Source organism: Pteropus medius, unplaced genomic scaffold (genome assembly GCF_902729225.1).
Source record: "Pteropus medius unplaced genomic scaffold, Ma_sr-lr_union100, whole genome shotgun sequence".
Classification (NCBI taxonomy): Eukaryota; Metazoa; Chordata; class Mammalia; order Chiroptera; family Pteropodidae; genus Pteropus; species Pteropus medius.
The window spans coordinates 16,085,438-16,098,631 of NW_024349796.1; the positions used below are offsets into that span (position 1 = coordinate 16,085,438).

At 35.2% G+C, this 13,194-nt stretch overlaps 1 protein-coding gene across 6 annotated transcripts in view; it reads right to left on the reverse strand.

The window, feature by feature from the left end:
* The window catches only part of KCNT2 (potassium sodium-activated channel subfamily T member 2), a 205,063-nt gene that overhangs the window by 121,075 nt on the left and 70,794 nt on the right, over positions 1–13,194 (reverse strand). For all 6 annotated transcript variants that reach the window (XM_039883459.1, XM_039883458.1, XM_039883461.1 and 3 more), the window contains 3 exons: positions 12,293–12,367; positions 11,085–11,168; positions 8,063–8,157 (listed from right to left, as the gene is read on the reverse strand). In XM_039883459.1, coding sequence (XP_039739393.1) covers positions 8,063–8,157; positions 11,085–11,168; positions 12,293–12,367 — 254 coding nt within the window. The remainder of the gene's footprint in view (positions 1–8,062; positions 8,158–11,084; positions 11,169–12,292; positions 12,368–13,194) is intronic.

Below are 13,194 nucleotides of genomic sequence, written 5' to 3' on the forward strand. Positions count from 1 at the left end.
TCACACATCATCATGAGAAAGCCAGCAGGTGACACAACTCCATCTACCATGTGTCCTGACTTAGATAAGACTGCACTCGCTCACTGCCTCAGAGTGCAGGTGAGAGAGCACCCAGGTGAGTCATGGCCTTGAAGTGTACCCTTCGCAGCAGTGATGGACCCGGGCTCTGAAGTGTACCCTTCGCAGCAGTGATGGACCCGGGCTCTGAACTAGAATTAGAAGGTGGGGCTCTGGGCACATGGAAGGCAAACGGGGCTGTTTAAGACCCAGCTCTCAGGGCAGCTAGACAGGTGCATTGTGAGACTTACAGCTTATCTCAGCCCCAACTTGCAACTGAGTCAAACCAACCCTATTGCACTGTCATATATATTTTTGGTTAGTATATGGCTGCTTCACTAAAAAGGCAATATTAAAAACCAGAAAAGTAATCTAGGCATTGAAAAATTATACTAGATAAGCACACATTTCAAGTATTTAAAGAATTTAAATGAATTAAATATAGTATTTTTAAAGCTTCAATGGTAGCTTAACTTTTTTTTTTTTAAGAAAAATAGTTTATTTTTGAAACGTTCGTGAAGAATGTTGGATTTAAGAGTCTGCCATGAGGTATACTTCTTTACAAAACATTCGGAAGTGTTATCTTTGACACAAATGCAATGTTATGTAATTCTAAAACAAAATCTGAACATTTAATTAAGATTTTAAACTACAGACTTATGTTACCCGCTTTAAAACGACTAAAAATCAATTGATTTGCTGACTTAAATAGATCCTCTATATAATAACAAAGGCACCTTAATTACTAATCACTGACTGCCGTGCTTTAAAAAATTTGCCTCTTTATAAAATGTTAACTACGCATTTAGTTATACAAGCTTTTCAAGCTTTGGAAAGGCTTATAAGGAAAACATTAATTTGAATGAAAGGAAATATCAAGACTGTAAACTTTTTCACCACCTGGTAAATGTCAATTTATACAACAAAATGTTTTCAGAGAAAAAGAAGTCACGTGGCAGAAATAAATAACCTTAAGCATCCATGCACTCCCCACGAGCCCCATTGTTATGTACAGTTGCTTGAAAAATTTAATTAGCAAGAGCGTCCTGTGCTGTGAGCATCTAGTGCTTTAACTTCAGGCTTGTAATTCAGACGCTAGCATTCAAACCAGCCCACACCTTGTACTTTGGTACTTATTAAATGGATACCAATTAAATTGCTCCAAATAATCATTTTTCATTTCCTGTAGAGTATCTGCCTAAAGCCTGATATTTCCCATGGAATTTAAAATAATATGAGATGTTGGGATTTTACATTTTCTAGGAAGAAATGGTATTTTTGTGGTAACGATAAATTTAGTATTTTTATTGTCGAAAGTAGGTTCTTAATCGACGGGCGTTCATTTTAGGTCTATGCAAAAAAAAAAAAAAAAAGTGAATCATGCCATAAACTATTCATCTGAAGTCAACATGCACTGCAATTTTGTAATTCATGAAAAGTGACCATAGCTCACCCTAAGCTGTGATGTACAAACATGCATTTTCTTTATTTCAAAATAACAGATGTATTTAGTTTTGCTAAAATTAACAAAAAGACTAAATAACGGTTAGAAACGTGCTGAATTTGAGGTCCTGATTATTCACACAAAAGAGGAGGTGATAAAATATTCTACATTTAATCAAAAACATCTTTAAAAATCAATAGATTGTCATCTTAATATCTTAGTAAACTATAATTCTCCTCGAAATGTTAATTATGGACCTTAGACAACTAAGGTTTATCTTTTTGTTTGACCTTTCTGTGCCTCAGTTTCTCGTCTGTAAAATGATAATAATACCTGCCATAGAATGTTATTGTGCAGAATTAAACAATTTAATACACACAAAGCAATAGAAATTTGTCTGGCAAAGAAGGTAGACATTAAATAAGCGTTAGCTATCATTTTTATTATTAGGACACTTACAGATCTCTTTGGGAGCTGAGCATTCATGTCTAATGCTATCAACTGATTCATTTCTTACCTTAACTCTTTCACCAAATGTTTCCTTTCCTTAATTTTATTTCTGAGTTGGCTAGATTTTGTTCTATTTTTTTTTTCAATGAGACCTCACGTATCATAGTTCTCCAGGTATTCATTTTTTTGAGATTATCAGCTAATTGCTTTTCAACATGGATGACCATCTTGACTGGTATAAAACTAATGTCACAGAGCCTTTCCCTCTGAACTCTTCTGGTAGAGACCATTTGAAGCCATTGGTCCTGTGGTTGGTGCGTTGTGAGCTGTGGCTTTCTCGCTCCTTCACCCTAGCTTCTAACAGGACACCTCCCCTGGCTGGGTGTCTACACCAGAGAAAATAAAAATGTCCTGATCTCGATAATCCTTCAGCTCCACTTCTGATAAAACGCAGCATGAAAATGGTTTCCCAGGGCCAACGTGTTTGACTGTATAAACCGCTGCTTCTCAGAACCTAAATTTTTTTCTTCATCCTTTTTTTTTCTTATTTCTGTAGTACATCCCTAAAAATATGTAGGTAACATACTTCTAATTTCTCATATGTCTGAAAATAACTATACATTACTGTCGTGATTGAATGATGGTTTAAATTCTATCAAATTTCAGCTTCTAAATCAATTTTCCTTGACAATTTGTGAACAGTATTTTAGAAACTATCAGCTCAGGTGAGAATATAGATATTGGACTGACTCTTATTCATGTGGGTAATGACTTTATTTCTTCCTGAAGTTTTAGCATAGCTCTCAGTAGAGATCAGTGGACAATTAAGAATGATCTACTCGGCTGTTCCTTTTTGTAAATTCCTTGAGCATTTGTGCCTTCATCTACAAAATGAGGATAATAATAGAATTGACTTTATAAGCTGTTGAAGATTACATTAGTTAATACATGTATAGTGCTCAGAAAAGTGCCCAATAGTAACCACTTGAAATGTTAGCCATTGTTCTCACTATTGGCACGTTTGAAAATAATCATACACTGTTGCCATATTTCAAAAACAACTCGTCTGATACAGAATTTAGTCTAACACCATGTTGCCTAGATTTTTATATTAATAATAGTTACATTATTATTATTTATACGTTAAATGATCATATTTCCATTTCTCCCAAATTAAATTTACCTCATGTGGCTAATGAACCAGCTAACACCTGACTGCTCACTTATGCAAAATTCCACGGGGACAAACAGTTTTCTGTTTTTTTTCTTTTTTTTTAGTAGAATATAAACCTGGGACTGTTAGTTCCAGATCTTCCAACACATGTACTTTCTATCATCCATTTATAATATAAACCAAACAAAACCGCGTCAAACAGGACAGTGACAACACCATTAGACCGTGTTCTAACGCTTTCTCCCAACTACCGTACCTACTTCCTCGCTGTCCCCTTCCCAAGTAGCTCTTTGCCTTACAGCTGAATCAGTTAATAGAGTTCAAGATTCTAAACATCCAGCCTTCAAATAAGTATTAATCAACGATGCACAAGAAAATTCCAAATACTTTCGAATTAAGCGTGCTAATTATGTTGAACCAGATCACATTTTTAAAGAAAAAATGTATTTATTTTCTCCTGAAATAAGGCTGAGGAGGCGAACTGACTATTTTACGTTGGACTAAAACAAAATATCCATTAACCTAATTTAGCTCTTTATAACACTGAGAAATAATATGAAAATATGTAATCATAGCTATTTAAGTAAAAAATAAAGTTTGACACAAAGTAGGTGCAAAGTAAGTCTACAAATGTAAAATTAGAAAACCAAACGCATTATTAATTAGAGTACTTATTATTAGTTAGACTATGTTAATAATTTGGCTAAAGCCATGCACTCCATTCCCGGATGTGCCAGTTTACTGGGCTTTGTTACAGGGACACAGGCGGAATGACAAGTCCCAGCTGCCTCGGAAGCGCGCATTGTTGACAGTGAAAGGGCACAGCAGACGTGTGGGAAGATCAGGCCAGTTCCGTCACAATGACACGAAAAACAATTCTGAGCACGTCGCCTACAGGGAGTGGGTCAGCTGCTTGATCTGTATTTCAGTTTGCCACTGAGCATGTGTCTCTTGTAGACAGGTGCTTAGTGATGGTTCTTTGTAATGTTCACAGTGACGAAGAGAGGACACGTTCTAAAACTAGATGGCAGCTTTACCAAGCAGGTAACTTTAAGATGGTGAGATCTACGAACAACACAGCTAATGCATCAAATGTGCGTTCCTGAACGTTTCGGGGCTTAAATTATAACCCACATATTAAAAGTTCTTATTCTGAAAAGCACCGATAGTCTTGCTCTGTAACGTAACAGCAACTAATTATGATTTTTCTCACCACAATGTAAAATATATACGTAGAGATAGATATTTACATACGTATAGATATTTACATCTATATGTATGTATACATTTTACACCGTGTGAGATTTTACACAAATACATGTATATAAATATAAACAATATACCTATAGATGTGTATCTGAGACATCCTTTTATAGGTGAGGTAGAAAAAGGGAATGGTAATTTCTGACGTTATGTATGACTCGATATTCAGAGAGTAAGCCAATAATCTTAATTCATAGGAGGAATACTCCTAAATGGTCTAGAAAGTAGTTTTTGCTTTCATATTAAAAAAGAGTCACTCCCCTGTCTGCCACCTAAAATCATCCCCCTACTTGCCTGTCATGTTATTCGAAGGTTAAATAAAGAAGTTGCCCTAACCACAGCGAGATTGAGGCCATGGGCACGTTGCAATGCTCTGTTCATAAAATTAAAAGTGTTTAATGTATCGAGAGAGAGACAGACAGACAAACACACAGAGACACACACTACTATTCAGCGAGTCTAACTAGAGGAAACAAATATGAAAAATAAGTAGGAAGTGCAGAAAACCCGAATGCATCGCAGTGGAGGAAGGTGTTTTCTCCTATTTGCAGCTGCTATTCAATGTGTTTTGAGGCACACTGCTTCAGTTTTATAGTATTATTAATAAGTCACCATGCCGAGATATTTTAGAGCGAATTCGTTTTTGTAGGGTCACACGATGATTTAGTTATCTTATACAAAGAGGACATGTAACGTAGAAAAGATTTAAATTCTGGAGTGTTCGCAACATACGCCATTGCTTCTGGTAGACATTTTCAAAACATACCCAATTTAATTCTCGCTAATAAAAAACACAAATCTCATAGGGTGATTAATGATGTGGAAAATATGGTTAGATAAATTAAGTAAGTTGCCCAAGGTCTCCCAACTAGTATAGCCCTAGTCTTTGAAACAAACGATATATATTTGGACCTTAATGACTTACCAATGCTAGAGACTGATTATCGTCCCACAGTATGGAGTTTTTCCTCTTTTCCATAATAGCACACTACGTAGCTGGGTTGATCGTTCCTGAGCCAGGCTACAGTTTTACAGGCTCCCTTAAAGCTACATGTGGATATATGACCGAATTCTGGCCCCGATTATGCATGCAACTTCTGGGTTGTGCCTTATTTGCCTCCTGAAGGCTGGAGTTAGTATGTCATGGCAACACTAGAGCAGCCATCTTGAACCATGAGAGGGAAATCATGTTTGAGAATAGCGAAAACAGGAGGCAAGGAAACAGTCTCCAGTAACAGTCAGCTGATATCACAGCCTCGGACAAACTGCCTAGACAATCCTATTAGTTTAAGTTGCTAGATCTTTACGTATACTTGTATTTTATAGAGTGTGTAGTGAAACTCTGTTAAAGCAGCCTGTATGATATAACTAATTCACCGTTGTTTATATTTTTCTCTTAGATAACTACACTTATGATGGTAAATTCAAATGAGACTTATTCTTCCTTACTATGATGATTTATGAAGACGTTTTACGTGTCATGCTAGACGGGATGCACAGAAATTAAACTTGAGTTTCTCTATTCTAGATATTATAATTTAAAACGTATTAATGTAAATGTATTAATGTACATGTAATTAAAAACAATAACATTTTATGTAGCTAAACATACCTATATCATAATTACACATTGATGTGCATAGTCACATACTGGAGACAGCTGTAACACTAGATAATATCCGTTAAAACTACCACTCAGTTGTCTAAAATTCAAACATATATATACAACAACAAAAACAGCTATAGTTGCATATAAAACAAACAGGGAAACATGAATAAATTACGTAATGGCAATTTTATATAGATCATGAAAACCCTTTATCTACCACCGTTGCATTCCTTGACATAAGAAAGTGGGCAAATGTGCCTAGTCACTGCCATAGGAAATAAAAACCACTGAGGATACAGGCACACAGGCAGAGAGGAAGGGCAAATGGCCCAGGAGGACTGATTCATTGTGATGAGCATGCTTCCGGAACAGAAGTGCGGAAGTAAGTGTTGTCATGTAAAAATAATTTGTCCTCATTTGAGCATTAATATTGCAGTTACCTCTTTACTAAATCTATTTTAAGACTTCCCATTATATTTAGAAATCATTCATTTTAGTTTTTGTAAATTTCCAGCAATTGAAATATTGGCACGTGCATAAGAATATAAAAATTTTAAGTACTTTTTCTTAGGTAAAATGAGAAAAACTAAATTATTCAAATGAGGTCATCATCTTAAAATTAAGAATTTTTAGTAACTTCAAAAGTCATTACTGTTAGCATTTCATTTATGCCATTAGATATTTACTAGGTGAACAATAAAGCAACTTGTGAAAGGTTAAAAAAATTTTAGAAGATGGCATTATGACAATTTTAGAGGAATATTTTATATTTAAAGGCATTAAATATCCTAAAATGTTTATTTTTTAATACAAAAGTATGCAAGAAAACATTTTGAAGCCGTCCGATAGTGATTAACTGCATCTGCTGATGCAAACTGATTGTCATACCGAGTTTTCTAAATCTATCCAGTAATGTGCCGTGTCGTGGTGTTTTGGTCGGTGACACAACACATATATGACAATGGCCCCAAAAGGTTATAATGGGGCTGAAAAATGTTTGTTAGTGACATCTTAGCAGTGACACCACAGGGCAAGGAATGACTGACACGTGTGCGCAGTGTCGCAGGTGAAAATGAACCTCCCATGGGGCCAGTCGCATAAAAGTGGAGAATGGACAATTTCCGCGGTTGGTTCTTTGTCACGTTGATAGTGACGAGGTTTATGCAGGTGCACCCTGTGATGTTCCCACGATGGCCAAATCACCTAGCTGTGCGTTTCTCGGCACGTTTCCTTGTCATCGGGTTCCACTCAGTGACTGTATTTCCGGACATATACCTACGGCTAGCTTAGATCTCGTTCTGTTACGACAGCGTACAAGTGCCTTCTTCTTAGTACTTCATAATTAGCTTTTTATTTGTCCCCATAGGTCAAATCCAGGTCAGAGCACAATTACACATACGATCTGAGACTCCTGCAAAACGCATGTATTATCCTACCTCGTTTGCTAATTTTCACGGTTTTTTTTTTCTCTAGTTAAGGGTCTGCATGAATCCATACGAACAGTGCATCGGTTCACATAGGTTTACTTTTTCATTGTCAATGTCGAAAGTAGAAATAACTGTTTCTTCTAACAGAGCAAAGTGATATGTCTTGCCTTACACCCTCAGAAGCTGTTGCCCCTGCTTTACACCTGGTTGCACACTAGGCCACCCTAGAGAGAAGGCACAGGTGGAGACAGTGACGGGCACTGACAGTTCTTCTCAACAGTGTTTCTGCTTTGAAAACTGTAGGAAGATAAGGGCGCCTCTCTGTCAGCAGTTTGAAGGAAAATATTCTTTTTTGACAGTGGGCTTACGGGACACTTTCTTGTGATTGGGTTGTTTACAGCGTTTGGGGACACGCCATAGTGGCAGTGAATATCAATGCCAAATGACACCTGTGCTTTTACGTTTTTTTCTAAGACTGAAGGAAGCATTTTATTTTTATTTCTGTAGGTGATCCATTACATTTTATAGTGAACGACTGATCGATTTTCATCGAACTATTAAAATGGTTTATAAGATAGTTTTTTGACACACCACAGTTAAATGAAACATAATAAAAATGCCGATATGCATAATCTTACCAGGTGAAGATAAGGCATAGCAATGTAGATATTAAAATCAAAACTTGATTAAACATTGCAGACTGTGTACGCTGAATGGCTCTATGTAGATCATTCTAAAATAATACAGAAAAAAATATTTTAAGTTTCGATAAATTTTAAATATTCATGAGTTTCATTACATTAATTACTATGCATTACATTTCATACTCAATACATATATTTTAAATAGATATAGCATATTTCCAGTTTTGCCTAGTTCAAAGTATATCTTATTGTAGCATTCATATTACAAAGATAATACTATGGTAAGACCACCAAAGCACCAAATTTCAGTTTACTCGCTTTACAAACATCTATAGAGGCTGACTCCCCAGAACGCCTTCTGTGGAAGCACCATCTCTTATGGAAAATTCTAATTTTAAAAGATCAGAAAATAATATATTCAACTCAGGGAAAAGTAATAGCTGGGCCAAACTACTATCAAATCTCATTCTCTGAATCTGGAAAAATAAATTATGCCAGACAATTTCTCATAAAAAAATTGAATAGCCAATGAACAATTTTTTGAAGTTCCAGTTCATTAATATTAAAAGAAATTTGAATTCAAGATAGACTTTTTTTTGCAATCGAAAGATAAAAAATAATGTTACCCAGTGTAATTTAAGATGCAAAAAATGTGTACTCACATATGATACTGCTCATGCAATTTATTATAAATTTCTAGAAGGTTATATGGTAATATAGGTCACAAGTAACAAGTATGTCATGTTTCATGTGTTTTTCATTCATTTAATAAGTACTTACTCAATAACAATTGCTAAAAATTAACCACATAAAAATCATTAGAGATGGAAATCTGTGTTTATATGTTCACTTTTATTACAAAATTATATTTATTATATGAAATAATAAATGTTCATTATTAAAATGACTAAATTATGCAGTACAAAAATAATTAAATAAATTGATCAAAACTATGTAATAGATTTCGATACATCCATTAAAAATGATCTGTAGTAGGATGTTTAATGACATAAGAACTTGTCTACTACATACTAGTATATGACAAAAAATTCAAATTATAAAATTGAACATACGATATAATTTAATGTATGATATGTGTGCATGTTTTTTCATAGAAAATATTAGAAGAATATAAATTATTATTAGTATTCTGTGTGGTAGGCTTATAGATTTTCCTAACTTTCTCATTTTTGGTTCACCTCAAATTTTTTTATGATAAACATTCAGTAGTCTTAAAATCAGTATAGAATAAGTTCAGGTCACTGATATAAAATACCAATGAGCCATCATTTTATCTTCTTCCACCACATTACCTAACCAGAACCGTTATGAAAACAAAAAATTAAGTTGATTAGAATTTTACCTCAACCCTTACTTTCTTTTGACAGATGTGTTAATGAACAGAAAAATTAATAAACATTAATCAGTAAGAGGAGAAGTAAAATACAGAAATATAATGAAAATGAATCCTAAATTAATATTGCAAAGCCCTGCTTTGCTTCTCAGTGATCGACTAATGATTTCTCTCTGGGTTAGGTAATTTTTTCCAACGAATAATAAACACAATTGAGCAAAGAGGTTTATTTTTTTTTCTGGTGCATTTTTTTTCATTAGCACTTTAGGCAATCTATAGTTAGTGAAATAAGTTTTTATTTTTGTTTTTGAACAGTTAAGACAACCCACCGTTCTTTCCAGCCCCTCCATGGGCTACCGCCTCCCACCCTTTGGCCACGTGAGACTCCAGTGGTCCCTTAACGTGAATGTTTAGAAACATTTATCCAGTGATGAACTCTCAAATGTTATCCAAATAGACCTCGTGGCCAAAACTTTTCTCGTAATTTCTGTTTAAAAACCATTTAAAAGGAAAACAGTTCTGTCTCTACAAATTTAATTTCAGTGTGGTAAAATTAATAATATTGAGCCTTTACTATGTTTATGCATGTATTTATACACACATTATATAAGTACATGTCATTTCATTTAATTCTTATAACAAGCCCGTTATGTTGACACTTTTATTCTCTCGAAGATGAAGAAATTAGCAAAGAAGTTAAATCACGTGGCTATCCCATTAAAGTGCTTGGCAGGTAGTGGACTCAGATGAACACATGTAGAATGAATGACTAAAGAGCAAGCCAAGGGGCCCATTATACATCAGTCTTAGAGCTCACCGGTAAGGATCGAAGCCTATTATCAACATATTTTGTTCGTAGTTATAAATCAGTCCTTCCAAACAGGGTCAGCCTTGAGCAAAATGCAACTGCGACACACTCCGAAGTCTGCATCTCTTACTTCTTGCCTCCTTCTGTCTCTCCTGCATCCCACTTACAACCCAAACCCAACCAACTCTAAAAAGATGACCTTAAATGAGGAGCTTCCAGCTACAAAACAGGGCCTTCCAAGACCCCGTAGACTCTTAACGGAATGCGAGACTACCAGCAGTTAAGTTTGCCACCGTGACCTGAATCGTTAAAACCACAGATCCCATTGTACAGCAGCAGACTGCCTGCAAAGGTTATTTGTCTTCAGATGATTGACTCATTCATTGGACCACTCCAAAGAGCAGTGAGCTTCGGTTCGATAATATTTAGAAAATCTCGACATTTTTGCTTCCCAGCTCATAGGGCCTCGCGAAGGCAGTGCCTTGGCCATATGGACATTTTATAACTTTTCTTTCTGATTAGGATACAAGCAAATTGGTCACTTAAGGTCTATTAGCTTATGCGTGTACACAACATATCACTTTAATTATTTGACAGTTTTACCAAAAGTTTCCTTTTTACAAACATTTAAATACAACTGTTTACTGAGGAACTAAATTCATTTGAAAGAAGTTTAAAAATGAAACATTTAGATATTTCATTATAACTTAATAAATTCCTATAGTATGAGTTTATGTTTTATGGGAGAAAACAGAATGAAAAAGAGAGACCACAAGCCATTTTCTCTCTAGTTAATGGAAACACCGAAAGAAAGACTGAAAAGTTGAAAGATATTTTTGTGCTTTTATACTTACAATCATATTCTCCAAGGCATGTTTGGCAAGCCAACAGTTTAGAAAGACTGGGACAAACAGATTCCTTAAGGATGGCCAGAATATCTGAAAAACAAGTCAAAACTAAACTTTTATCTCAAAGCAAGAAATCATATCCAGCAGATTTAAAAAAATGTAAAACAGAAAAATAAGTTATTAGACACTGTAATGATCTAAAGCATGTGACAGATCCTTTAAACTCATATTATTAATAAAATGCAAGGAATAGATGATCTAATTCTTAGGGAAATATTCTTTGGGAAATTATTGTAGAAGCAGAAAAAAAAAACAATAAGCTCCCACTAGTTGTCAGATATAACTATGCTAATTCTATCATTAAATCGTTTTTGTGTGACAGTTTATAATAGACGTTGCCTCTTTCTTCCTTACAACTAAAGGGGAAAAGTGGGAATAAGAAGAGAAGACTTTGCTTTTTATAACATCACCACTTACTCTCCTGGGATTCAAACATTTTAAGTGACACGGGGGAACCATGTTTAATTGGAATGATCGTCAGTCGTTTAATCTAAATCCAGTTGCTCCTCCAGGTAAATCACTCAGCATAATTGGCAGAAGCGAGCAGCAGCTTCAGATAGCTACTTTTTTTTCATAATTTTCCAAATAAAACTCAAGGTGTTAGCATCGTTCCCACAAACACTATTATAACTATCAAATACAGGTTAAAACCTAATTTTGCTGTGGGAACACGAGATTGAACAGCATCTTCTTGGAGTTGGCACTCCACAGGACATTGACGAAGAAGCAAATTGCTGGTTGGCTGTTCACAATCTACTAATTAAAGAGAGAATTGGACGTAATAAATCCTGCAGTTAAACTAGAGATAAATATATTCTCGATGTGAGAAACTTTTATTAATACTTGGTGGTACCTGTTTTTTAATTCCACAATATACATAAGAAATGGAGCAATTTCTAGTCTGTTTAGACAATATCGACACTTGTTGAAATGGCATTTCATTTTGCTATGGCACTAAATCTCATTAGTCTTCATTTAATTTCACAATCCAGTTATCCGAGTGATTTGACTGTTTGTTTTTAATGTCACGATTCTAACCAAAGCCTAAATTCATTTATCTGAACTAATATGCGATGTACTAGTGTTTAGATGTAAAGACTTTACTCAAGTCTAGTGACAAAATTATATTTTTTAAAGATTCTCTCAGGACTTACCGAGATAATGAAGGGAACCGCGTTGATTATTTCCAAGATGAAGGGTATTCGTAAAATCTGTTCCCAGATGTTTCCCTTCCAGGAAAGAATGAATAAAAATAAAAGTCAGTTATACCAAATCCCATCAAAGAGGGGAAGACAGCACTCAGAATTTCTCCAGCAATAAGGATGCTTGTATTAACAGGATACTGAATCATTATCTAAAGATGTAGTGATGACTTTTAGGGATTATTTTTCTAAATGTGAGAATGCTTTTTTTGATTTTGTAGTGAGTTTAAGAATTAAACAAATGTTACGGTAATCCTCGAATATTACACATGACACGTTTTGTCGTGTAACATCTCATGGAATAAAAGTTACCAGTAAAAAGAAAACACATGAGCAAAACCTACAGAATCAATGAAAAAGTGACCCCGTGGTAACGTGTTTACTATAATAGCTATATTCACAAACTAAATATTACATAGTTCCTATGCACACCATTTGCTAACAGTGTCCATTGGTATTAACGCTGTTTTTACGTTAAGAAAACATCAAGGAAGCATTTTTTTCCATCGACTAGATTCTAACCTCTCAACCCACATAACACAACAGTATTAACCTGGACTGGCTAGGTAATCCCCAGGGCCCAATGCAGAATGAAAATGCACAGGACTAAGAGATCTGTTAGGGCCTCTTGTTGACAAATCGTTAACCATTTCCAGAAGGCGACATCAGAACATCACCCCCAGCACGGGCCCCTCACTGTGTCATCCTGCATCCCTGTGCAAACTACTGAGCATAATCAATCTTTTCTTGTCACCCCAGGATCCGACCCCTCTCTGTGAACCCCATAGGCCTTTATTTGCACCTCACTGAATAACAGTACCTGTTATTCTGCCATCTATTATTTTCCATATAAT